The sequence below is a fragment of the Sturnira hondurensis genome, unplaced genomic scaffold (genome assembly GCF_014824575.4).
Source record: "Sturnira hondurensis isolate 20B ecotype Veracruz unplaced genomic scaffold, ASM1482457v3 Scaffold0022215, whole genome shotgun sequence".
NCBI lineage: Eukaryota > Metazoa > Chordata > Mammalia > Chiroptera > Phyllostomidae > Sturnira > Sturnira hondurensis.
In genome coordinates, this window is record NW_028094846.1 from 10,762,781 (window position 1) to 10,785,529 (window position 22,749).

The 22,749-nt window shown below is 56.7% G+C and overlaps 1 protein-coding gene across 1 annotated transcript in view; it reads left to right on the plus strand.

The window, feature by feature from the left end:
- CACNA1E (calcium voltage-gated channel subunit alpha1 E) overlaps window positions 1–22,749 on the plus strand; it is a 74,322-nt gene that overhangs the window by 11,175 nt on the left and 40,398 nt on the right. The window contains exons 10-16 of the mRNA XM_037035299.1: window positions 1,831–2,484; window positions 2,871–3,178; window positions 5,244–5,403; window positions 6,767–6,896; window positions 7,449–7,508; window positions 8,662–8,768; window positions 20,502–20,598. Coding sequence (XP_036891194.1) covers window positions 1,831–2,484; window positions 2,871–3,178; window positions 5,244–5,403; window positions 6,767–6,896; window positions 7,449–7,508; window positions 8,662–8,768; window positions 20,502–20,598 — 1,516 coding nt within the window. The remainder of the gene's footprint in view (window positions 1–1,830; window positions 2,485–2,870; window positions 3,179–5,243; window positions 5,404–6,766; window positions 6,897–7,448; window positions 7,509–8,661; window positions 8,769–20,501; window positions 20,599–22,749) is intronic.

Consider the following 22,749-nt stretch of genomic DNA (forward strand, 5'->3'; position numbering starts at 1 on the left):
GCCTCTGGCCAGGGCCACTGTGTTGCACAAATGCAGGGGTCACCACTCCCATCCTGGATTATGTGGACGGTAGCCCTGGCGTGGTGGCCCTGCTTTGGGCTGCGGGCTACTTTTGTGGCCTCTGTGGCATGCACGGCAGAGCATAGGTTCGCTGCATGTTCTGTGAGATTGGAGTGACCCAGGAGACCCACTCCCACGTGACTGTGACATGCCATCCGAGAGATGACTGGAGGAGGCACAGCTCCACACAACTTGACAGCATTTCCAGCGTAGTTCCCTGAGGGGTGTTGAGGTGGCAGTGTGAGTGCCGAGGGGCGTGAGGGTGGAGCATGCGAACCGGTCTACTCAGTGAAACGGGAAGCGGACCCTGTGCGTCTCTGCATGGAAGCTTCAGAATCTAGCCCCTCGAGTTTGCACACAGCAAGGAATCCAGTCACTCCCTCAGGGAGTCGAAGGTCAGGAGCCCACAGCGGGCGGCAGGCACGAGGAGACCGTGCGGGCACACTGGGGACTCAGTACCTCCCCTGGAAATCGGCCGGTGGCTGTGGGGCTCGTGGTCGACCTAGAGGCCGGGGTGCACTGAACCTGTCCGTTTTTCTTTCCCAGAAGAGACAGAAGGAGAAGACACCACATGTCGATGTGGGAGCCACGCAGCAGCCACCTGTATGTGTGGACCGGGTTGCGTGTTTGTGAGTGGTTACGTGTGGGTGCGGGGACGCCATGTCTTTGTTGTTGCTGCGGACAAAGTGGCACTGGGTGTGCACATCGGTGGTGTGTGCGGGTGTGTTCCGTGCCCGTGGTTTGTGGATGTGCCCCGCTGTCCCTTTCGACACGTGCTTGTGTCAGTGTGTCTAAGGTATGTGGCGCTGTGCGCTGTTTGCTCGTCCATGTGGCCCGAGTGGGCACGTGTTGGCATGGGTGTAGCTGTTACGCAGGCAGTCACGTACAGCCATGCGTGGGGCTCGGTGCAGGTGTGTGTGGGCACACGTGAGTGTCCCCTTCCCCATTTGGAGCTGTGCACGCGCAGGAACGTGCGAGTGAAGCAGTGGGTGGCCGCCTCCCGCCGTGTGAGCCCACTCCGCGTGCTCGCCTGTGTGTCACGTCCATGTGCCCCTGCTGCCCTGTGACCGCCCCCCTCGGCCCCTGCCGGGATGCCCAGCGGCGGTTCGGGGACGAGCTACTGGTGGTCTCCACGTGCAGTCCTCTGAGGGGTTTCCCCACTGTTGTGAAGAGACCCACAGCACTCCTCGTTTTGAAGGGTGGTGCCAACACATTTTGTAACGTGGGTCTGCTTGTCACTGTCGTCACCCTGTGAGGGTATCTGACCCTCGTCCTTCTCTGCCCTTGTAGCACCAGACTGTAATTGGAGAGGGAAAGGAGAGGGAGACTTGGTGGAAGAAAGGTCTCTGACCTTGGACTAGGGGCCAGTGGTGGGTGCTGAGTGGGGAAAGGCTGATGCCCTGAAAGCAAATGAGAGCAGGGGCATGGAGGCCTGGTGGCCTTTGTGGTGGGCTGCACAGGCCCTGGGGACCAGGGACTGGGAACTGGGCTGACCACACCCCTACCTGCTCCTCCAGCTACAGCAGAGCAGGGATGCAAATGGGAAGCCCTGCGAACTGGGAGGCACTGGACCCACCACCCACTCGTGGGTGGCCTCCTCTGCTCCTGGCGTCCCTCTGTGCTTTCTGTCTGCAGGTCCTGGGCTCTCCCGTTTGCCCCTCTCGCCATGTGTCCTGCGCTTTTCCCATGGCTGCTGAGGGCTGCCCTCCTCGGCCCTCGGCCATCAGGTCTGACCGAGGCCTTCCCCCTTTACCCTTTGCCCTTTGCCAGGAGGGAGCGGAGGCGCCGCCACCACATGTCGGTGTGGGAGCAGCGCACCAGCCAGCTGAGGAGGCACATGCAAATGTCCAGCCAGGAGGCCCTCAACAAGGAAGAGGCCCCACCCATGAACCCACTCAACCCCCTCAACCCGCTGAGCCCCCTCAACCCACTCAACGCCCACCCGAGCCTCTACCGGAGAGCCCGGCCCATCGAGGGACTGGCCCTGGGCCTGGGCTTGGAGAAGTGTGAGGAGGAGCGCATCAGCCGTGGGGGGTCCCTCAAGGGTGATGGAAGGGACCTCTCCAGCGCCCTAGACAACCAGAGGAGCCCCTTGTCCCTGCGCAAACGGGAGCCGCCATGGCTGGCCAGGGCCTGTCATGGGAACTGTGACCTGACCCAGCAGGAGGCTGGGGGAGGGGAGACTGTGGTGACCTTTGAGGACCGGGCCAGGCACAGGCAGAGCCAGCGGCGCAGCCGGCACCGCCGAGTCCGGATGGAAGGCAAGGAGCCCTCCTCCGCCTCCCAGAGCCGGTCTGCCAGCCAAGAACGGAGTCTGGATGATGGCATGCCCGCTGAGGGGGACAAGGACCGTGAACCCAGAGGCGGCCACGGGGGCAAGGAGCCCACGATCCAGGAGGAAGAGAGGGGCCTGGACCTGAGGAGGTAAGTTGAGTCCCAGGAATGCCCCGGAGGCACAGAGCTGGGCTGGTGGCAGGGCTTCCGCAGGGTAGGCCTCTCTGCACCTCACTTTGTAAGATGGAGGGGTGCCAGTGCACACTTTGTGAGGTGTGTGCAGACAGGACAGGCAGTGGGGTCTGTCCCCCTGAAAACCAGAGTCTGTTTTAGGGTGTCTCCTTAGAGTGGGTCATGAGCAGGTGGATGGATGGGCAGATGGACAGACAGGAGTAAGGCGGTGGGCTCTACCCATGGTCTTAGCTCCTCTCTGCCTGTCTGGTGGGCAGCAGCAGACGCCCCGTGCCCCCAGTAGGGCTGCTTGGGCTCAGCTGCCCTCGCCCTGTGTTGAAATAACTTCTCTTCTGTGTTGACAGAACCAATAGCCTGATGGTAGCCAGAGGCACCGGGCTGGCAGGGGCCCTCGATGAGGCTAACACTCCCCTCGTCCTGCCCCACGCGGAGCTGGACGTGGGCAAGGTGCCGCAGGAGCGGGAGCCCGAGGGCAGCAGTGAGCAGGCACTGCTGGGGGACGTGCGGCTGGACGTGGGCCGGGTCATCAGCCAGAGTGAGCCCGACCTCTCCTGCACCACGGCCAACACGGACAAAGCTGCCACCGAGAGCACCAGCGTCGTGGTGGCCATCCCTGACGTGGACCCCTTGGTGGACTCGACCGTGGTGCACAGTGAGGACATAGTTTCTGTCCCCCGCCCGTCACCCCTCCCCCGTGCCACCCAGTCTGGGGGGAAGTTGAGGCTCCACCGTCGCCCCAGGAAAGCTGGGAAACCCCACCAGCGGGTGAAATCGTTCCTTAACCAGTGAAAAATAGCAAGAGTTTAATCCCAATTTGCAGGAAAAAGAAGTTAGAATTTCCTCAGTCTTATGTTTTACCCATAAAATGTCCTCGAGGCTTTGGTCCTGTGATAACATAGAGTCTTCAGAAAGGTCGAGTGTGATTTGTGCCCAGATGTATATCCAGTGACTTGACTGTTGATGGCCTTTTCTGGGACTTCCGAGGTACTCTGCCACCTGGGCAAATTAGGGGACCTCCTATGGGGTGGAGGTGGCAGGAGGGCTCGGTGGCCCTGGCCCCGCTCAGTGGTGGCCTCTAGAAACCTTCTGTCCCTCTTCAGGCCTCGGTCTGTCATCTGTAAAGCAAGGACACTGCTGACCTCTGTCCTAAGATTTTATGAATCTATTACTCTTATCTACTATTTTTCTCCTCCAAGATTTAGTCCCTTTGTCTCTCGTTCCCTCAGACAAAGACGTTCATCCAGGAGACCCCATTCCTTCCCTAACCTCCTATACCTGCACTGATCCCCCAGCCCTGCCCTAACCCCACCCCCAGCCCTGCCCTAACCCCACCCCCTAGCCCTGCCCTAACCCCACTCCCAACCCTGCCCTAGTCCCACCCCCTAGCCCTGCCCTAACCCCACCCCCAGCCCTGCGCTAACCCCATTCCTGAGCTAATCCCACCTGCTGCCCATGGTCACTGAATTGTGACCACAGCATTCCACCCTTGCTCTTTTTCCTCCCTGATTTTGGCCCCATTTTCCTCTTTTCACAGGACAGTCTTGTCTCCCTGTTTCTTTCCTGCCCTGTTCCATCTCTGTTCCTTCACCTCTATACTCAGTGCCAGAACTGCTGGGACAGGTGACACCCCCCATGCTGGGGCCGACTCAGTCAGGTCTCAGGATTGCAGGTCTCAGGTCTCAGACCTCTCCTGGAGTCTGATTAATTCCATACTCCGATAAATAAGTGGTCTGGACCCTCTGTGATGAGAAGCAACACTAAGAGAGTCTGACCCTCTCCCTATTCCCATTCTGAGGCCACCCCATGGCCTTGGTCCTGGGCAGAGCATGCGATCAGGGGGCCTTTGGATCCTCTGGATAACTTACGTTATGGGAGGTCCCGGCGGGGCAGGACCTCAGAGCTTTGCTGTTTCCACGAGGTTCCAGAGTAGAGTCATCCGCCGAACGGATCGGTGGGAGAGCTTGCCTGCACTCTGTACCCCACCTGTTAGCCTCGGCCCCTCTGTCACTGAGCCCCACTGTGACTTGCCTGCTGAAACAGGGAGTACGTCCCCAGGAGCTGCACTCGGTCAAGACCCCTCCCCCCTCAGTCCTGGGATGCAGTCTGGGACCCAGGTTCTCATGCATATTGCATTCTCCTCTCACGGCATCCATCATGCTTGGAAGAAGCACAGGCAGCTGCACACAGAGGGATGGTTTCTAAAAATCTTCCACTGCAGTGTGGTTTCACCGAAAGGATTTGCTGTGTGAGACCGGAAACCCGTGTTGGCTGTGTGACCTGAGGAAAGGTGCTTGGCTTCCCTCCACGTCACACTTCCATCTATATCCCGGGAGCATCAGACCTGCCCCTCCAGGCGTATCGATGTGAAAATTCATGAAGCGACTAAACATGAAGAATTCAGACTTCAGATATAACTAAACTTTGTAGGCTTTACAGCAGAAACCCGCCTCGTGTCGCCCAGGGAAAGGCGATAAGAGTGATGTATGTGACAAAGGCTGTCCCACATAAAATGGGGGCGAGCAGAGGGCTAGGAGCAGCGCAAGGGCTGAACTTAGTGTGACGCACAGACACCCTGATGTTTGCAGAGCACGCCGCCCAGCGGTCCCCAGAGCTCTTTCCCGGCCCCTCCACCCCCCCCCCCCGCCCCGAGGAACCCGAAGGGCTCCGTTCTCCCGTGCGGTAAGGTTTCTGAAGGTTTCAATGTGTTTCTCTCGCAGTTAGCAACAAGACTGACGGCGAGGCCAGTCCCTTGAAGGAGGCAGAGATGAAAGAGGAGGAGGAGGAGGAAGTGGGGAAGAAGAAGCAGAAGAAGGAGAAGCGGGAGGGCAAGGCCATGGTGCCCCACAGCTCCATGTTTATCTTCAGCACCACCAACCCGTAAGTCCCGACCCATCCCGTCCCGTCGCTCCCAACCCGGGGTCCCACGGTAACCAGGCAGGGTTTGGGCCGGGGCAGGGTGACGAAGAGATGGAGGGACGGGGACCCAGTCCTCTTCCCCTTCCTCCCCAGTAGAATGTGGGCAGACAGGTGGCGCGGTCTCGTTGTGGTGGGTCATGAAACTGCAGGCTCTCTGCACTCCGTGCCCACGGTCTAAAGAACTATTTAAGACAGGGAAGCGTGGGAAATGTCATGAGGAATGGATGTGTCATCTGTCCTTTGGTCAGTAGATGGTGTGAGGGGAGGGGAGAAAAGGAAATGAACTCGGGATGAGCTACCAGATCTTCCAAAGCTGAAAATACGGAGCCTAGAAGGATGAGACCATCCACCGACCTCTAAGAGGATCGGCCCCAGCCCTGGCTGGCGTGGCTCCGTGGGTCTGGCTTTGTCCCACAAGGTGAAGGGTCAGGGGTTCAATTCCAGGTCAGGGCATGTGCCTGGGTTTGCAGGCCAGGCTCCCAGTTGGGAGCATGCTATAGTAGTTTTTGCACATTAATGTTTCTCTCCCTTTTTCTTCCTCCTTCCCCCTCTCTCTAAAAAAGAAATAAATCTTTTTTTTTCAAAGAGTATTGGTCCCACTGCCCAATCCAGAATCGCTGTGGGTTTTGAAATGGGTATGTGTGAGGGACATGAGGTGGGGGAGGCAGGGAAGAGTGGGGAAGGTTAGATTCAGAAAAGATGGAATTTTGAAAGGTGAGCATTCTTCTGCCCCTTAATATAGACCAGCTGGTGAGGCTGGGAAGGTAAGAGGCAGGCCTTCAGTGGGCCTGGGGGCGGTGCCCAGCCGGGCCCCGGGCAGGCAGGACTCGGGGCTAAAGACTGCCAGGCTGCTGCAGGTTTGGGGATATAGTCAGTTAATCAGAACACCTGAAAGTGTGAGAACCTGTTGCTGCTCTCCTCAAGAATCTTAGAATAAAGCTCTATTTTCCTGTTTATTGGTTCATGTGATTTGCTTGCTCTGCCCCAGTTTCTATACAGTTTGGGGGGCAGACACTGAAATACCCGGAGGGCACCCCCGGGGCCTGCGTATTCCGATGCTGGCTGCTCTGCAGGGCTCCACGTGCCTGCAGATAATGTAGCTTGGCTTGTGTGCCGCAGCCTCCAGCCAATCCGATTACCTTTCCCCTTGGGGCTTTAAGTCAAGGGTGGTGCCTGGAAAATTAAATTGCTCTCCTTACGGCTTCCTCTGGCCAGGGCCTGGCTGTCTGGAAGAGGCTGCTGTGCATGGGGGCTGGGAAGGCAGGGTGGAGACGGAGGGACGCGGCCAGCTCAGCGGCTCTCCCACCCCACCCCCTCACTGCAGGATCCGCAGGGCCTGCCACTACATCGTGAACCTGCGCTACTTCGAGATGTGCATTCTCCTGGTGATCGCGGCCAGCAGCATCGCCCTGGCAGCTGAGGACCCGGTCCTGACCAACTCAGAGCGCAACAAAGTGGGTGCACGGGGCCCTTTGCCCTCCTCCCTGGTGCCGTGGCCCTGGGCTCATCCTGGCACCTCCCCATCCCAGCATGAGAGGCGACTCAGGAAAGGTCCCTGGGGGAAGGAGGAAGGAGTAAGAAATCACCAGAGCCCAGCCGGGCTTGGAAGTGGGTCTGCGACCCCCTGAGGGCTTGGATACGGGGTCTGGCGTAGGACGTGGGTGTGAGGTTGAGGATCGAAGCCTGGAGACTGGAGGCCCCAGTGGTGTTTGTCAGGAGATAGGAGGGAGGTGGGGTGGACCAGAACTGACGAGGATTCTGGGTTCTGAGCCAGTAAGAGGGTGAAAGGTTTTTGGGTCAGTGGAGACTCAAGAAGATAAGTTTCAGCCAATGGGGCGGACGGGCCAGACTGGCCATGACGTCATGAGGCTGTAGCGGGATCTGCGACAGCAATGAGTAGAGGCTGGGTAGGCGGGCAGTGCCGTGTGTCTCCGTGGGCAGGCAGACGTGTGTGGAGCCTGGTGGGCACACGTAACCTCTGCACCTCCACTGTGTGTGTCTCACAGGTCCTGAGGTATTTCGACTACGTTTTCACCGGTGTGTTCACCTTTGAGATGGTCATCAAGGTAAAAGTCTTTTGAGAAAACCTGGGTGGGGTTTGGATGGGTCATCTGTCTGCTCCCCAGGGCGTAATGCCCTTTCCCAGCGATGTCACTGGCCAATGACAGAACCTCTCCTCTGGCCTCATGGTCACGATGAAGCCTGTGGTGGCCCCACGTGACTGTGTAGATCTGTTAAGACTGGGGGGGGAACCTGTGGGTGTGGCCGGAGGAGGAGCCAGGCCCACTGTCTGAAGGCAGGGCCAATGCAGACAGACTTGGGGACAACAGCCACCCCTGCAGCGTGCTCCCTGGTGTGGGCCTGGGTTTGTGCTGAGGCAAAGGGTTAACTTAGGCAGGGCCGAGTCCCTGGGTCTGTCCAGCCCCAGCTGCATCGCTGCCCTCTGGTCCGTCCCCGTCACCCAGACCCCCACGCTTCCCTCTGCACCCAGTCTCACCCCTCTGGGGTTTTCCGCGCGTGCGTGCGTGCGTGCGTGCGTGTGTGCGTGTGTGTTGCGCAGTGCTCCGATCCACTGACGGATGGAGGGATGTGGCGGGGTTCTGGGATAGCTGGGAAGTCTGGTCGAACCCTGGTGGCTGGGAGAAGGAAGGGGCCTCAGGCTTCGCCGTCCCGTGAAAAGAGCCCATTGGCGTTCCTCAGGACCCCTGCAGGGCTGGTCATGGGGACGGTGGTAGTAGTGAGGACATGGTCATGGGGATCCCTGAACTCAGGGCACACATCACCCACACCTCCTGGGCTCACCAGTGGCCATTCCCTTTCTCTGCAGATGATAGACCAGGGNCGCTGCCCTCTGGTCCGTCCCCATCACCCAGACCCCCACGCTTCCCTCTGCACCCAGTCTCACCCCTCTGGGGTTTCCCGCGCGCGTGCGTGCGTGCGTGCGTTGCGTGGTGCTCCAATCCACTGACGGATGGAGGGATGTGGCGGGGTTCTGGGATAGCTGGGAAGTCTGGTCGAACCCTGGTGGCTGGGAGAAGGGAGGGGCCTCAGGCTTCGCCGTCCCATGAAAAGAGCCCATTGACTCTCCTCAGGACCCCTGCAGGGCTGGTCATGGGGACGGTGGTAGTAGTGAGGACATGGTCATGGGGATCCCTGAACTCAGGGCACACATCACCCACACCTCCTGGGCTCACCAGTGGCCATTCCCTTTCTCTGCAGATGATAGACCAGGGCTTGATTCTGCAGGACGGGTCCTACTTCCGAGACCTGTGGAACATCCTGGACTTCGTGGTGGTGGTCGGTGCACTGGTGGCCTTTGCTCTGGCGTGAGTCACTCTCCTTGCTGTTGGGTTGCCTTGCCTTCCTCCTTCCCGAGACCCTGGTGGATTGGAGGTTGTCTGCAGGGCCTGCCTGAGAAACGAATGCTGCCCAGCGGTGCCCACAAATCCCCTCCCGGAGGGGCCCTCAGCGCTCCTTCAGGCCCCTCAGCTTCAGCTCACGTGCCCTGAGTGAAGGAGGAACAGGGAGAGCCACTAGGGAGAAGTCAGAAGCCTGGAGTCTTTTTCTCGGAGATGAGTAAAGCAGGGGCAGGTGCCCCCCCCCCGTGTAGGCAGGGCCTCCCCGGGCTCAGGGAAGGACCCCGCCTGGCTGGTGCGCTCTTTCCCTGCTTGATTCTGTCACACAGAGGAGCAGCTGGAAGGAAATCTGCTGAGGGCAGAGCAGAGGTCAGCCTGGGGGGTTCTCTGCCCCCAAGCAAGGAGACCCCAGGGCTGTGTTACCATGTTTAACTCCAGCAGAAAAGCTTTTCCCAGCCTCCCTGCATAGTACCCTCAGGAAGACAGCCTTCAAGCCTGCGTCTAGGAACAGAACCGGGCTCTTACCTTTGGGGAATCGTGTTTTGTCAGACGTGGATCCAGCCCTCACAGGTTTCAAACGCATTCTAACGTTTCCTCTGGAGTGCAGTCTCGGAAAGGGCTCTCCCAGCCCTCCAGGGTGTCCCTCGGACACGGCTCCTCATCCGGGCCTGTCCCTAGGCCGGTGTGAGTGACAGCCTCTGGGCTTGGTCTGCACCTTGTTCCACTTCCCAGGCCACTTCACCCCTTCCAGGTGGCGCAGTAGGACCCCCTCCAGCCTCTCTGAGGACAAGGGGGAGCTCGGTCTCCTAAGCAAGGTGGGCTGCATGGTGTGGAAGGACAGAGAGAAGGCTTTGGGGAGCTGCTGTCATTGATGGCGGTGACCAAAGGAAAACAAGGTTCCACAGGTGTGACCTTCCTGCCCTGCAGTGTCAGCAAGGGCTCACCTGTCGTGTCTCCTCCCTGTGCCCCATCAGCTTCCACCTCTGCCCATGCTGGCAGGGACAGATGATGTGGGGTGAGGGTTAAGAAGGAATGTCCCCCAGCACGGCTGAGGGACATGTGGAGAGAGGAAAGGTCCCCAGCTGTGGAAGTCTCCCAGAGCCTGCGAATGGCCTGGGTCCATTGCTGCCCCAGCCCTGGGGGGCCCTCCAAAGAACAGCTGGTAGGGGCAGTATGGCCCGTGACCTTGAGCTGGGGGTCAGGACAATTCCTTGTCCCCAAGGGCACCCGTGAATTAACCCTGTGAGAGTCAAGTGTAATCACCTCCCATAATGAGAAAGCCTCCTGGTGCACGTGGCTGACCTAGATCAGGGGAAATGTCGCAGACGCATGGTATTTCTCAGTGGACCCGTCAGGGATTCTCACAGGAAGGTAAAAATAAAGGCAACTCTGGCTACTTCACAGGGACTGCCAGCTTTTGTTCCTCCTCCTCCTTGGAGAAAAGCGTGCAAGCATTCTGCCTTTGTCCTCAGGGGGCCGGCTGCTCTGTTAGCGATAAATAATACCCTTGGGTTTTGAAAAGGTCAAGTTCCCTTCTCATTTTATCAATTTATTTGCATACATTGCTTGCCACACTGTTCTTCTCTCTCACTTCGATCTCAGTAAATAATGTCTCTTTGAACAAGTGAAGGAGCGCAGAGGAAAGAACCTGCCCCCTCTTTACCAAGCACAGTGCCCCCTGGGGCCAGCAGGGAGAAGCAGGAGGAAGCCTGGGGGCTGTGGAGCCCGGCACACCCAGTTCGGGTGTCAGCCCTTCTATGTTCCCGAGCCACGTAGCAAGACAGTGACCCTCTCAAGCTCAGTCTCTCCTCTCTGAAGTGGAGACTGGTGTGGGCAGCGCTTAGCACCGGGCTGTGAATTCCCTTCTTTACCTTTCCCGTCTCCCATCACATCATGAATCTGAATAGCGGGGCAATGTGGGTGTTGCTGGGTAACAAGGAAATAGTTAAAGGTGAATCCAGGCTGGTTGTCCAGATGAGGTTGTTATATAGGCACACGTGCACACACACACTTGTGCCTATGTGCCTGGCAACCAGGCAGGTGTGTTGATACCGTGTACAGGGAGGTGCATTTTACAAGAAGCCTTGCACACCCACCCTCTGCCTACAGCCCGGCTGTCTTTCCCCAGGTTCAAAGCAATGGCGATGGACTGGAGGGTTGTCATCCGTCTTGTTCTTTCTGGTCCCTTTGGCACATGGTGGTGCTGGCGGCAGGGGAAGCCTTAACAGCCCCAGAGCCTCAGTCTGGGTACAGTGTGGGGAGCCCTGGGAACCCCTGGGTTCTGGAGTGCACGCTTATGTGATGGATTCAGAGTTGTGATCCATCACTTGCTTTTACTGATGTCACTTCTTGAAGTTTTTAATTATTTCTCTCTGAAACATATACAGGTACCTGCTCATCCCTCTCCATCCCCTCTGTCTTCTGTCACCCCCCTTTCCTCGGGCCAGTCACACGCGATTCTTCCCCCTTCCTCCTGCTCAGGGGACCGGTCACACTGTCCCCTCCTCTGGCCTTTTGTGCACATGCTGAGGTCCAGGTAGCACTCTTTCTGGCCCATGTGTTCTCAAGCACCAGGTCTGTCTTCTCCCTCCCTCATTAAGGGCACGGGAGAATTCAGCGTTCCCATCACTTTGCTAGGACTAGCCAGGCTCCCACCTTCCTGAGCCAGGCAGCAGAACAGACTCTGTGTCCCACTGCGGGCCTGTGGCTAGGGGCTCAGTCCAGCAGCTTTCATATTTGCATATACAGCTTGTGTATTTGCCCCTGGGAACGTCCACTCCTCAGATAACCTAAGTCCTGTCCTGTCTCCCTGACACTGAACCTTGGCCAACAGAGGCTTCTGCAAAGGCTGTAGCTCCGTGTCAGCAGAGCAGAGAGTGGTTACCATGGTGATGCCTTTCTGTGGCTTCCCAGATGTCAGAGGTGACTTCGCATCCCTTCCATCAGGGCCTCCCAGAGCCTTCTCGGACGGAACCCAGTCCAGGTCCCAGGAGCAGTGTCCCCCTCCAGGGAAGGGAATGGCCTATAGCCAAATTCTCAAAGCAGCCCCGCTGTCCCCTGAGCCCCGTGCTCCTCTAAGCCCCGAAGAGGTAGTGGCCGGCCCTGCCACAGCGTCCGTTTTCCGTGGGCACAGGTGTCGTTTCTGCAGTGGCCGGAGAGAAGTTTCTCTTCTCTATAGCTGCACATGTCCAGGGAAGGGGCTCTGTAGGATGTGAACCTGCCAGGTTCTATGTGGGGACTTGGTGCCTTGTGAGGAGGATGGGAGGGGTGTCTCAGCGTGGGCTCACCAGGGGTGAGAAACTCAGTCTGGACGCCTACATGGCCCTGTCCTTTTCCTGCCGGTCTGCTTGTACATCCCGAAGTGTTCATGCAAACACTCAGGTCTCCTTCACAAAGCCCCATTCCTGTCTTCAGGGAGGCAGGGGGGGTTGTGGCAGAGGCTGGGTATGGCTCTCCCTCGTGCCGCCGCCCATGGCGTCCCGCCTTCCGGGCCTTGTGTTTGCCCACTAGCAATGCCCTGGCTGCGCCCTCTGCTCTTTGAGGTTTTGGGCGGAGTCTGGGGAGTGACTGGATCTACGAAGCCTTCCCTTTTATCTTTTGCTTTCTGTTACTTGTGCCCCCCGTCCTGCTGGGTGGACAGACAGGGCTGGTTCCAGCCTTGGCGTTTCTGGGTGTCTGCATGCAAAGCTCGTTCCCTCCCTTTGAAACGCTCCCGACCCCCAACTCAGCTGCTTTGTGGGGAGGTGGCCGCTCCTCCCCACTGCTCCTGTGGCCGCTGTGCCAGACTGAGTTTGTGAGAGCTTCCTGGCCCTCGGGTTTCATGTCTCCAGTGCTTAGTGAAGGGCTTCGGGCAGGCAGGTGGGTGGGGGCCCGCTCAGCGTTGCAGGAGAGGCCTGGAACGAGCTGTGACGTGTGCTCCTCCACCCCCCGGCAGGCCCTCACCCTCTGCATTTCCACTGTTCCACATGCCTGAGTCAGGTTGCCAGGTGAGCTCTCCCAGGTCGGGTTGTGAATGGTAGACTTCTGCTTACAGTGGCTTGTCAACAGCAGTCGTGTAAAAGAAAACTAGCAGTTCTCCTCCCACCTCTCCCCGGCTTGGACCGAGGCATCGGTCAGACCCGTGTAGGCCGTCTGGCAGCTGACGCCCAGCTTCCCAGTGCTGCGTGCCGTCGGAGCAGGGCACGGGGCAGGCCGGGGCTCCCTGCCACGCAGGGAGGTGGCCCACAGCCGTGCTTGGCCTTCCCTCACTCGGTCCTTAGCCAGGAAGGAAGCACGTGAGTCAGTCTGCCTCTTGATGCCAGAACGATCCGGGATTCTCACATCAGCTTTTGTTACATTCTTTGCATGGAAGTGTGTCGCTTTCCTGACACTCGACCCGGTGGCCTAAGGTGGATAAGGTCTTTGGAATGCACGCAGAAGCAGCCGCGGCGGCGGCGGCAGAGTGGGTTCCGAATTCACTCAGGGAGGTGGGCAGGCACGGGCAGCTGCAGATTCGGGAGGGCCCTAGGAGAGCTGCGGGGTGTGGCATTCTGCTTCTGGTGGAGCTCTGGGGGCCGCGCGTTCGGGAAGGTGGGAGCTAGTGTGCGCCCCAGTTCGGCAGAGCCTGGAAACCGCAGGGCTGCCTTCTCACCTGACAGCGGGCAACCCTTCCTCCTGTTCCTCTCTGCCGGCCTGTGTCCATGGCAGTGCCTCTCACACCCCTAGCGTGGCCTTGGGGCATCTTTCTTGACAGTCCCTGTCCTCCTCGAGCTGACGGGCATCTCCTGAAGGAAGCTGAGAGCACATGTTCATCTTGTAGCAGAGAGAGAAGAGCGGGCAAAGTCCTGCTGCAGGCAAAGACAACCCATTTACCCCCGAGCAAGACAGGGCACCCAGTCCCCCTCTCTGTGGAAGAAAATGACAAATTAAAATTAAATTTTACCATTAGGCAGCCCATTAACTGTGGACTCAGGGTGCCAGCTGAGCTGGAATTGGAAATTTCCAGCAGTGAGCAGATAGAAAGATGTTGTTCCTCGAGATTCCAGCCTTCAGAGTCACCTCGGGAATGGCTTTACCTGCCCTTGTGCCCAGGCAGGGACACTATAGGTGATGAGTGTCCATGGGCTCTGGGAGTGCCCAGGGCTGTGTATATGAAGTGAGAGCCACGTGGGGGGGCCTGAAAGAGAAGTTTCCAGGCTGCCTGCTCTTGGCATTGAGTCCTGCATTCGTGTCCTTTGGTGAACCCTGGAGAGTGTGTGGTCTGTTGCATTCGCTGTTGGCACTGTGGGGGGCCCCTCTGTAGAAGGTGCACTTGGGGAAGGAGCCCTTTCACCTGTGGAAGCCATGGGGGTTCCCGAGTATTTCCTCTTGGTCGCCAAGCATGAATCTGGGAGATGGTTGCTGGTGCCCGATACCTCAGCCACAGAACCAAGCAGAATGGAATGATCCGATCAGAGAATGTGGCACTGTCCACACGGTAGCCAGTGATACGGGTAACGAGACCCAGATTCAGAGGGTCCCCTGCACAGGAGGGGAGCCTTCTCAGCCATGGGAAAGAGCCGGTATCACAGGATTTGCAGAAACAAGTCATGTGGCCCTCAGATTACAAAGTCATTTTAGAGTAATTCAGGTTGGCCAAGTTCATGATGGGATTTGGGAAGTGTCAGCTCAGGTGATGTGACCCTCTAGCCAGCCCTCTGCTTGCTCCACCCTCGCAGAGGCAGAGCCTGGCACTACGAATTAGCCTCCAGCTGGGGGTGGGGGTGGGGGAATATATTGGCTGGACTTCAGCCAGCACCAAAGCCTTCTTAGAAAGATTAGCAGGTGAGGGGGTTGGGTGTTGAGAATGTGAAGACTAAGGACCGAGACAGCAGGGGACTAGGCTGACCAGACTGAGTAACAGAACTGCCGAAAGACAGATGCTTCGTGCTCATGCGCACGCGCATGCTCTTGCTCTCGCCCTTGCTCTCTGCTCAGACAAAAGTACCTTCCAGTTAGGGCATGGTGCCTTGTTTGCAAAGGCAGCCATGAGTGTGTTCAGGGAGCTCGTTGAGGTCTGGGTGCAAGAAGCAAAGAACTCTTCACTAACCATGTAGCATAGAGTTGGTGCTCTGGTCCCAGAGCAAAGAGAAATGGCAGAGGGATGGTGAACTTGGAGCTCACGGGAGGCCCGAAGACGCGGAGGTGTGAGCCGGGGAGAAAAACAATCCCCACTCGGCCGAGGCTATGCAGTGACAAGGTCAAAGTGCTGAATTGAGATTCTTCACAGACACAGGTGAACTGGCCTCGCCAGCAGGTCCGAGGGAGTCCTCGCCCCAGAGACGGGCGTTGCCAGTGTAAAGGGGGACACTTGCTCCTTGTTTCCATGGGTCTTCAGAACTTTTAAATGCTGGCACACGCTTTATTTCGTTGGTCACTGGACCTTCCTGTCTCACCGCTGAGAAGTGGATGGCCTGAGGTCTGACTAGTTTGACCCACTTGACTTGTACATAGCACAACCCGTTCTCAACCAGTTGGTTTTATTTTCTTGATTTCAAGCTCAGGGCCGTCCCCACCACNCAGAGGGACGGTGAACTTGGAGCTCACGGGAGGCCCGAAGACGCGGAGGTGTGAGCCGGGGAGAAAAACAATCCCCACTCGGCCGAGGCTATGCAGTCACAAGGTCAAAGTGCTGAATTGAGATTCTTCACAGACACAGGTGAACTAGCCTCGCCAGCAGGTCCGAGGGAGTCCTCGCCCCAGAGACAGGCGTTGCCAGTGCAAAGGGGGACACTTGCTCCTTGTTTCCATGGGTCTTCAGAACTTTTAAATGCTGGCACACGCTTTATTTCGTTGGTCACTGGACCTTCCTGTCTCACCGCTGAGAAGTGGATGGCCTGAGGTCTGACTAGTTTGACCCACTTGACTTGTACATAGCACAACCCGTTCTCAACCAGTTGGTTTTATTTTCTTGATTTCAAGCTCAGGGCCGTCCCCACCACATTCAGCTCCTCTCTATCTCTGATATTCTAGTTAGTTCCAAGCAATTAACCCTCATGAGGTCGAAGTAGTGACTTGGGGTGGATCTCTTCTCCGCCTACTGATTCTTCTGTCTGTGCCTGGAGGTGCACCAGGCCTGTGTGTCACTTGGGCAGGGCCCCCTCTGACCTTGTCCATCTGGCTGTTCTGCCTGCACCTGTGTCTGACCATGAGCCCTGTAGACCCTGGGCTTCTTAAGGCCACTAGAAGGGATACCTCAGCATTTGAGCTCAGAAACTGCCGGCTTCTTCCACTGTGTCCTTCTTCTGCCAAAACCCTCCAGCAGTCCCCCTCCGAGAAGGGGGAAGTTGTGCCGTCGGAAATAAAGGCATAGCTGTCAGAGTCTGATGACTTTGGGTCTGAGTCTCAGCACCATGAATTATTAGCTGCCTGAACTCCCCGAATGTCCACTTGCTCATCTCTGGAGTAGAAATTAAAAATAACTATGTTTTGATCTTGCGAGAGTTAAATAAGGTAAAATACATTCAGTGTTTGTCAACATAGCACCATTCAGTAAATGCCTAACAAGTGGTAGTTATCTGGCCTGCCAAAGAGTAGTCCAGACACTTCAGCGAGGCTCACGGCTCCTCCCAGCAGGACCCCTTCCCCCTCCTTCACCCCCAGCAACCTGTCCATTCCCTAATTCAAGAGGTGCCTTTGGAGCCCCCTGCCAGTGCCCCCTGGGCTTATTGGGGAGGGCAGAGGCCATTCTACTTCAAGGGGGAAACACTTTCCAGAACCTGCTGGCCCTGCTCAGCCCACCTTAGAAGGGGAGCTGGTTTCCAGCAGAAATCAGTTCGAGAGCCTGTCCTTTGAGGAAGGGGCCGGAAGCTAAAGCGCGAGAGATCACAGCGGATGGTGAGTGATCACACCTGAAGGGGCCGGAGGGCGGCTCGACAACCGAGCTGGAAAATTCTCATCTTTCACTGATGACACAGAGAGAAACACGGCATTTGTTTCCTGGAGAGCTGCTGGGAACTTCACCAACTAAGCGGGAACCGAGTGGAAAATTGGGTGGACTGATGAAGTCCCAGTTAAAGCGGGACCGGTGCATCCCAGCCTGGGAAATTATCCTCAGATGTGAACATTAGAGTTCATTTTTAAACCTGGAAGACTTCACTAATGTGCTAGGTGGCGTAAAAAAAAAAAATCTGATTATCCATTCAGTAGCAAAGACTAGCAGAGTATTAGCGAGTGATTACGCTTACATGACTGGTGGAAAGCACAGGAATTATTTCTCAGGCAGCGCGCCTCGATGTGCTCACCGAGTTCACGCTGCGCCTGTGAGGAAACACGTTCTGTGCGGTCTTGCTGATGCAGACGAGTTCTCTCACACTAGGGAGAGGACAGGCTCTCCCTTAGCTTTTGCTCAAGACGAAGGCAGCCTCGGGAAAAGCAGGTGGTAGGACCCGACCTTCAATGACACACTCACCTGTTGGCTGGTTTACTCAAGGCCTATCTTCCCTGCTAGACCTGGGCTTCGAGAGGTTAGCAACCACATTTGTGTTGTTCACAGCTGGGCTCCCAGCACCCAGAAAGAGCCCCTGGCACATTGGCAGGGCTCCTTCAGGGCCGCTCCCTGAACGTGCAAAGGTGTGTCGCACCCAGGAGACCTCTGGGCTTCTGGGTGAGAAGACGCTGTGACAATTTAGGAGACAGTATTATGTCTGCCCTCTTAACACTTGGAGAGTTTCCTGTGAAGGATTTAAGGTGTACAAGGCCTCGTGTTTACTTCCCAAATGACTATTCATTTGTCATTTGCAGTGAAATTAATATAATTTTGCATATGGGGTCCTTTACTGAGTAAAACGGTCATTGGGAATCTCGGTGGTAGATGGTGGTATAGTGTGTGTCTGTGGCACACTCACAAAACATTAAGTAAAGAGAGAAAAATCACCTTCACTGCCACCAGCAACCGAGACCCAGTGCCTGAACTCCAGGCACTTCGTAGCAGCGGGCGCTTGTCCACCCGAGGCGCTGCGCTGCAGCTCCTGCCCCGAGCCATCCTCTGCAAGGCACACCTTCCCGGGCCGCAGTTTGCTGCAGTTAGTGGACAGCGGGGATCTTTCCCAGCTCCGGGCTTCCGTGAGCTGTGTGCCAGAGCCTGGAGCAAACCTGCTGGTGCAGAGGCTCAGCTCAGAGCGAGAGCTCCCAGCATCAGGCAGACTCCGTTGCACAGCCCAGCTCGCCCTGCCAAGGCAGTGCACCCGCTTAACCTCCCTGAATCTCTCCTGCAAAGTGGGGAGAGTGATGCCCGTGCCCTGAAGTTCTTAGGGAGTCCAGATGAAGAGTGCTCAGCCCTGAGTCTAGCCAGGAATAAACACTTACAAAGTCAGCTCTCGTTATTTCTCTCCCAAGTGTTTTACATGTGTCTATGTTCTCGCCCTTTTTATTGTCACCAGTAGAGTTCAGATTGTCTTCCTTTAAGCTGCAGAGGAAGTAGCTCACGATGGACAGCTGGCCCTTTAATGTGTCAGAAGGCACCATTCGTGTGTCATCAGTGCCTGGATAGACCACGTTCCCCCAGGTTTCCAGGTGGTTTTATGGTGCAGCCCATTGGTGGTTTTGAGAGGGCCCAGAGCAGCCTCTCGGGGTAGTCAGGTGCCCTCCTCAGACGAAGTCCTTCTGAGACTCCAGGTGCCTGTCCAGAGAGATGCTTTCTGGCCCAGGACGGGGGTAACTCCTCCAGCCGGTTTCTTACCCATTCCCTGGGAAAAGGCAGTGTGTGTCTGAAGACGCCTAGACAACTGGAAGTAAAAGCCTACGATTAGAAAACTTCAGTTCAGCCAGGCTCCCTGGAATAAAGTATGTGGGGAATGGCGTCTAATTCAGGCAGCTTCACCCTTCACCTCTGCACGTGGCGGGGTAGGGGGGTCCCTCCTTTCACAAAGCACGTGGGCTCTGCACACGCTGGAGCTATGAGCGTGACCTTGCGCGCCTGCCCAGTCTCCTGCCTTGTGAGGTTCCCTTTTCTCCATGAAACTTCTGACTTTCTTCTCCCCTCTTCTCTCTTTCGATTGCTGTCTGCTTGGATCTTCCATAGGAACGCTTTGGGGTAAATATTGTTCTCAATTTGCTTTGCAGGGAAGTCCACAGGAGAGAGGGGGAGGAGGGAGAAAGCATGGCTGGAGGCAAGGAAAGGAGGGGCTGGTTGAGGAAGGCGTGGGGGGTTGATTGATACGCATGAGTGTATATGGTGAGTTGCCCCTGAAACTCAAGGAGACACAAATTGGGAGTCCCCAAGCCTTCTTGGGAAGTGACCCTCCTTATTGGATTGTATATGTATTTGGCTTATAGGGTGCCTCTTTTCACTAGGTAGATAGATGATTCTGTTGTGGTAAAAGAGTTTATAAAATATGCAAACCCCTTGCATGCAAAAGACTGTATCAGTGTGGTGTTTTTGGATTGTCTATATCCACCTCCAAGGTTGACTGGCAGTGACTTGTAGGGCATGACCTATAACCATTAAGAGGGTCTTTAAATTTGCAATTGAGCATAGCCAGCATGCTGTGAATTATACTAAATGTCCTTCTGTGGTGGATAGACTCTTACCTCCCTGTTGGGGCTGGGCGTGACAGAAAGGGCAGGGTAAGGAGCAGGCTGAAGCCCTCCTGGTTCCCGTTGGATGTTCTGGGTCCCATTTCCTCTGGTGGTTGGTGTGCTGGTCATCTGGGCTGACGCGAGGAAAGAACCAGAGCCTGAGCTCACTACCGAGAGCCTCATTTCCTGCCATCTACCTGTTTTACAAATTGCAGTTGTTTGAACAGAATTCAGAGATCTCGGGGGATGAGCAAGGTGGAGAGAGAAATGAAGGTTGATTTATCCACTTCATTCAAAATAACAAGCAACGGATTTCATCTGTTAGGAGCCAGCATGGCCAATTGGCTGTAGAGGGCAGGTCCTTGGCTGTAGGGGGAGGACGAGGGGGCAGGCAGACACTGCAGCTGGGCCTTCTCCAGCAGTGGGGCTCTCCGCAGCTGGTGCTAGAGGCACAGCGTCTGAAGGGGGGAAGGGACTGCGGAAAGAGCCAGCCACCCGGATCACTGGGTGTGAGCCACAGTCCTGCGTGGCAGGCTCACTCTCTGGAATAGGCAGCCCAGCACAGCAAGGGTATCGGGTTCCCATCAGCCTTCCTCACCCTGCTGTCCCCTGAACTGATGAACTCTACAGAGGCGGCAGATCTAGAGCCGAAGAAAGGGCTAAGTCGGGTCCCCTCACGAGGCTTGCTGTCCACCGTGGGTCACTAATCTGTGTAGCCAAGACCCCTGGAGAGCCCACTGCTGCCGAAGCAGTGGCCTAGGCCCATGGGTCTCCACAGGGGGTGACCGCCATGTTCCCCGGTCAGTTAACTTCCTTGTTCGTGTTGCCGGTGTGGTAGTCAGCAGCGTTCCCGCCCGCTGCTAGGAAGAAGTGGTGTATATTAACGTGTGTGCGTGGATGCCTCTGGGTGTGCACATGTGTGCCCATGTGTTCCTCCACGTGAGGCCATGGGGCTGCGTGTGCACGTGAGTGTGTGCACCTGGGGGGAGCGCCTCATAAATGTCCCAAAAGCCTGTTTTGTGGGGGCCCCTCAGAAGGAATCTGCTCCCACCCGGTTTCTGGCCTTTTGCCTGCCTCTCTCCCCCCTTCACCCGGCTGGTGCAGTCCTGTGACTGTCGCTTTTGTCTCTCCCTGTCCCGTGGCTGCCTGGGGGCTCTTCTCCCGCAGGACCAACAAGGGGCGGGACATCAAGACCATCAAGTCTCTGCGGGTGCTCCGGGTTCTGAGGCCGCTAAAGACCATCAAGCGCTTGCCCAAGCTCAAGGTAACGTTTCCTGTGGGTTTTTCCCTCAACAAGTCTCCTTTTCCTGTCTCCTCTCTCCAGCCCCGATGGGCTTGCTTTGGTAGAATTGTTTCTGGGAATTTTCCTTTTGCTCACATGGGGGACTGAGGCTCTTTTCAATCTCCCTGCCTGAACGGCAGGTCTTAGTTTCAAAGGAACACAACCAGTGTCCCAAGAAATCTATACGGGGCATTTGCCTACTGAGTCCAGCCCCAAGTGACTTAAATAAATATATATCTCGTAATCCTCACCTGAGGATGTGCTTATTGATTTTAGAGAGGAGGGAAAAAAAGAAGAGAGAAACAGGGATGAGTCACCTCCTGTATGTGCCCCGAACTAGGGAATCGAACCTGCAACATTTTAGTGTATGGGATGATGCTCTAACCAACTGAGCCACCCAGCCAGGGCCCCAAGTGACTGGGGTTGTGGCCTGTCACTCTGGAAGAAACCGTGAGACTGTCCTGGAGCCTCCCCAAACAGAAGCAGCAGGAGCCCCCTGTCTGTGGTCTGCACACTAGGTCAGGTCAAGGAACCGGGGATGGCTTCTCTCCTCATAATCCTAGCACAGGAAAGGATCTCCCAGCATGGACCCTTCCTGGTCATGAGACACAGGTGGGTCAGTGACTTGCCCGAGAACAGAGTCATCTTGGACAGAAGCAGAGAAGAAATGGGGAAGCGAGTCAAGGAGAGTCAAGTCCTTCCCGGTGCCAGGACCTACGCTTTCTTTCATAGGCACGCCATCCTGGTTCTCTTGTTCCCTGCCCCCTGCCCCGCGCTGCCCACCCACCCTGGGCTCCTTCCCTGATCCTTCCTGCCCTCAGGATGTGCTTTACCATCCAGGTTCTGTTTGCTAGCAGGTGGAACCTGCCTCCTGCACACACACACATCGCTGTTCCAGAAGCTGAAGTGTCTCGGGAGAAAAGTTACCTCCTGAATTCCTGTGCATGAGCACCAGCTGCCAGGGGGAGGGAACAAGGGACTGACCCTGCTTCCTCGTCCCCCTGTCCCGTTGGGTTTGCAGCCCTCTGTTCCTCCCCATGAACTCTGCCACCGGCCCCATGCGGCCCTCCCTAGGGACACTGCTTTGCTTTCCACCCTCTGGCTAAGCAGAGAGGCAGCAAACCCAGCTGTTTATCAAAGGCTGGGAATGGCAGAAAAGTCACTTCCCAAAGGCCCCAAACTGGCAGACACGACTTCTGCTTAGAGCCCAGGGCCTGGCATGCCCCCCGCCCCCACATGGGTTCCCTGAGGTGCTCACGCCCCCCAGGAAGGGTCCTCACTGCCTGATTTCCTCCGTCCCCGCCTTCCCTCCGGGAGGAGGCACCCCTCACAGTGTTGGGTGGCCTTGCACGTGCTGTTCCATGCAGCCTTCCACCAGGCCAGGGGCCCAGCACTGAGCCCGAGACGGCTTTCCTCTCTGCCCCACCCCCATCCAGACCTGGCCGAGGTGCCTGGGCCTAACCACCCTTGTTAGCTTCCGTCCAGTGGTCTCCTCTCCTCCAAGCTATGTTGGGGGTCCTGGGGAGGACACAGGTGGTGTGATGAGATTAGTTAACAGACTGGAGGGGCACCCCCCGACTTTGGTTAGTTCCATGTAATTAGGAAGAGCGGCTTCTCTCTGCTGCTCTCTGACCAGAGGGCAATGTCAGTGGCTCTGATGAGTCCACGGTCCCTGCAGTGCTGAACTAATTACACCAGCGGCGTTCACCCAGCCCCAGGAAGAAGCGGCTGCGGAGATGCGCCACTGCGGTGGGGCTAGAGTCTCCGGCACACTGAACCTAAAAACCTAGAAAATAACCTAAAAATGGCTCGAAATGTGTCACATTCCCGTGTAAACTCTCACAGTTCAGGGTTTAGAATGGCTTCTCCAGAGGGCATCCACTGCCTTTAACTGAATATAACCTGATTCGGTCCCCCTGGTCTTCCCGTGTGCACTCGAGGGCGACTGCCCATCCCTTCCCAGACCACCTGCTGCAGCTACGTCCCAGCTTTAAACTGGAGAGCATTTCTGTAAAGGGTTGAACGTAATTGGCGCAAATATCTGAACTTACTATAAAACATCATTCAAATGGCCAAAGATGCTGGTTTATTCTTACTCTAATCCATTCAGAAAGGTAAAGAGAAAATGCTACA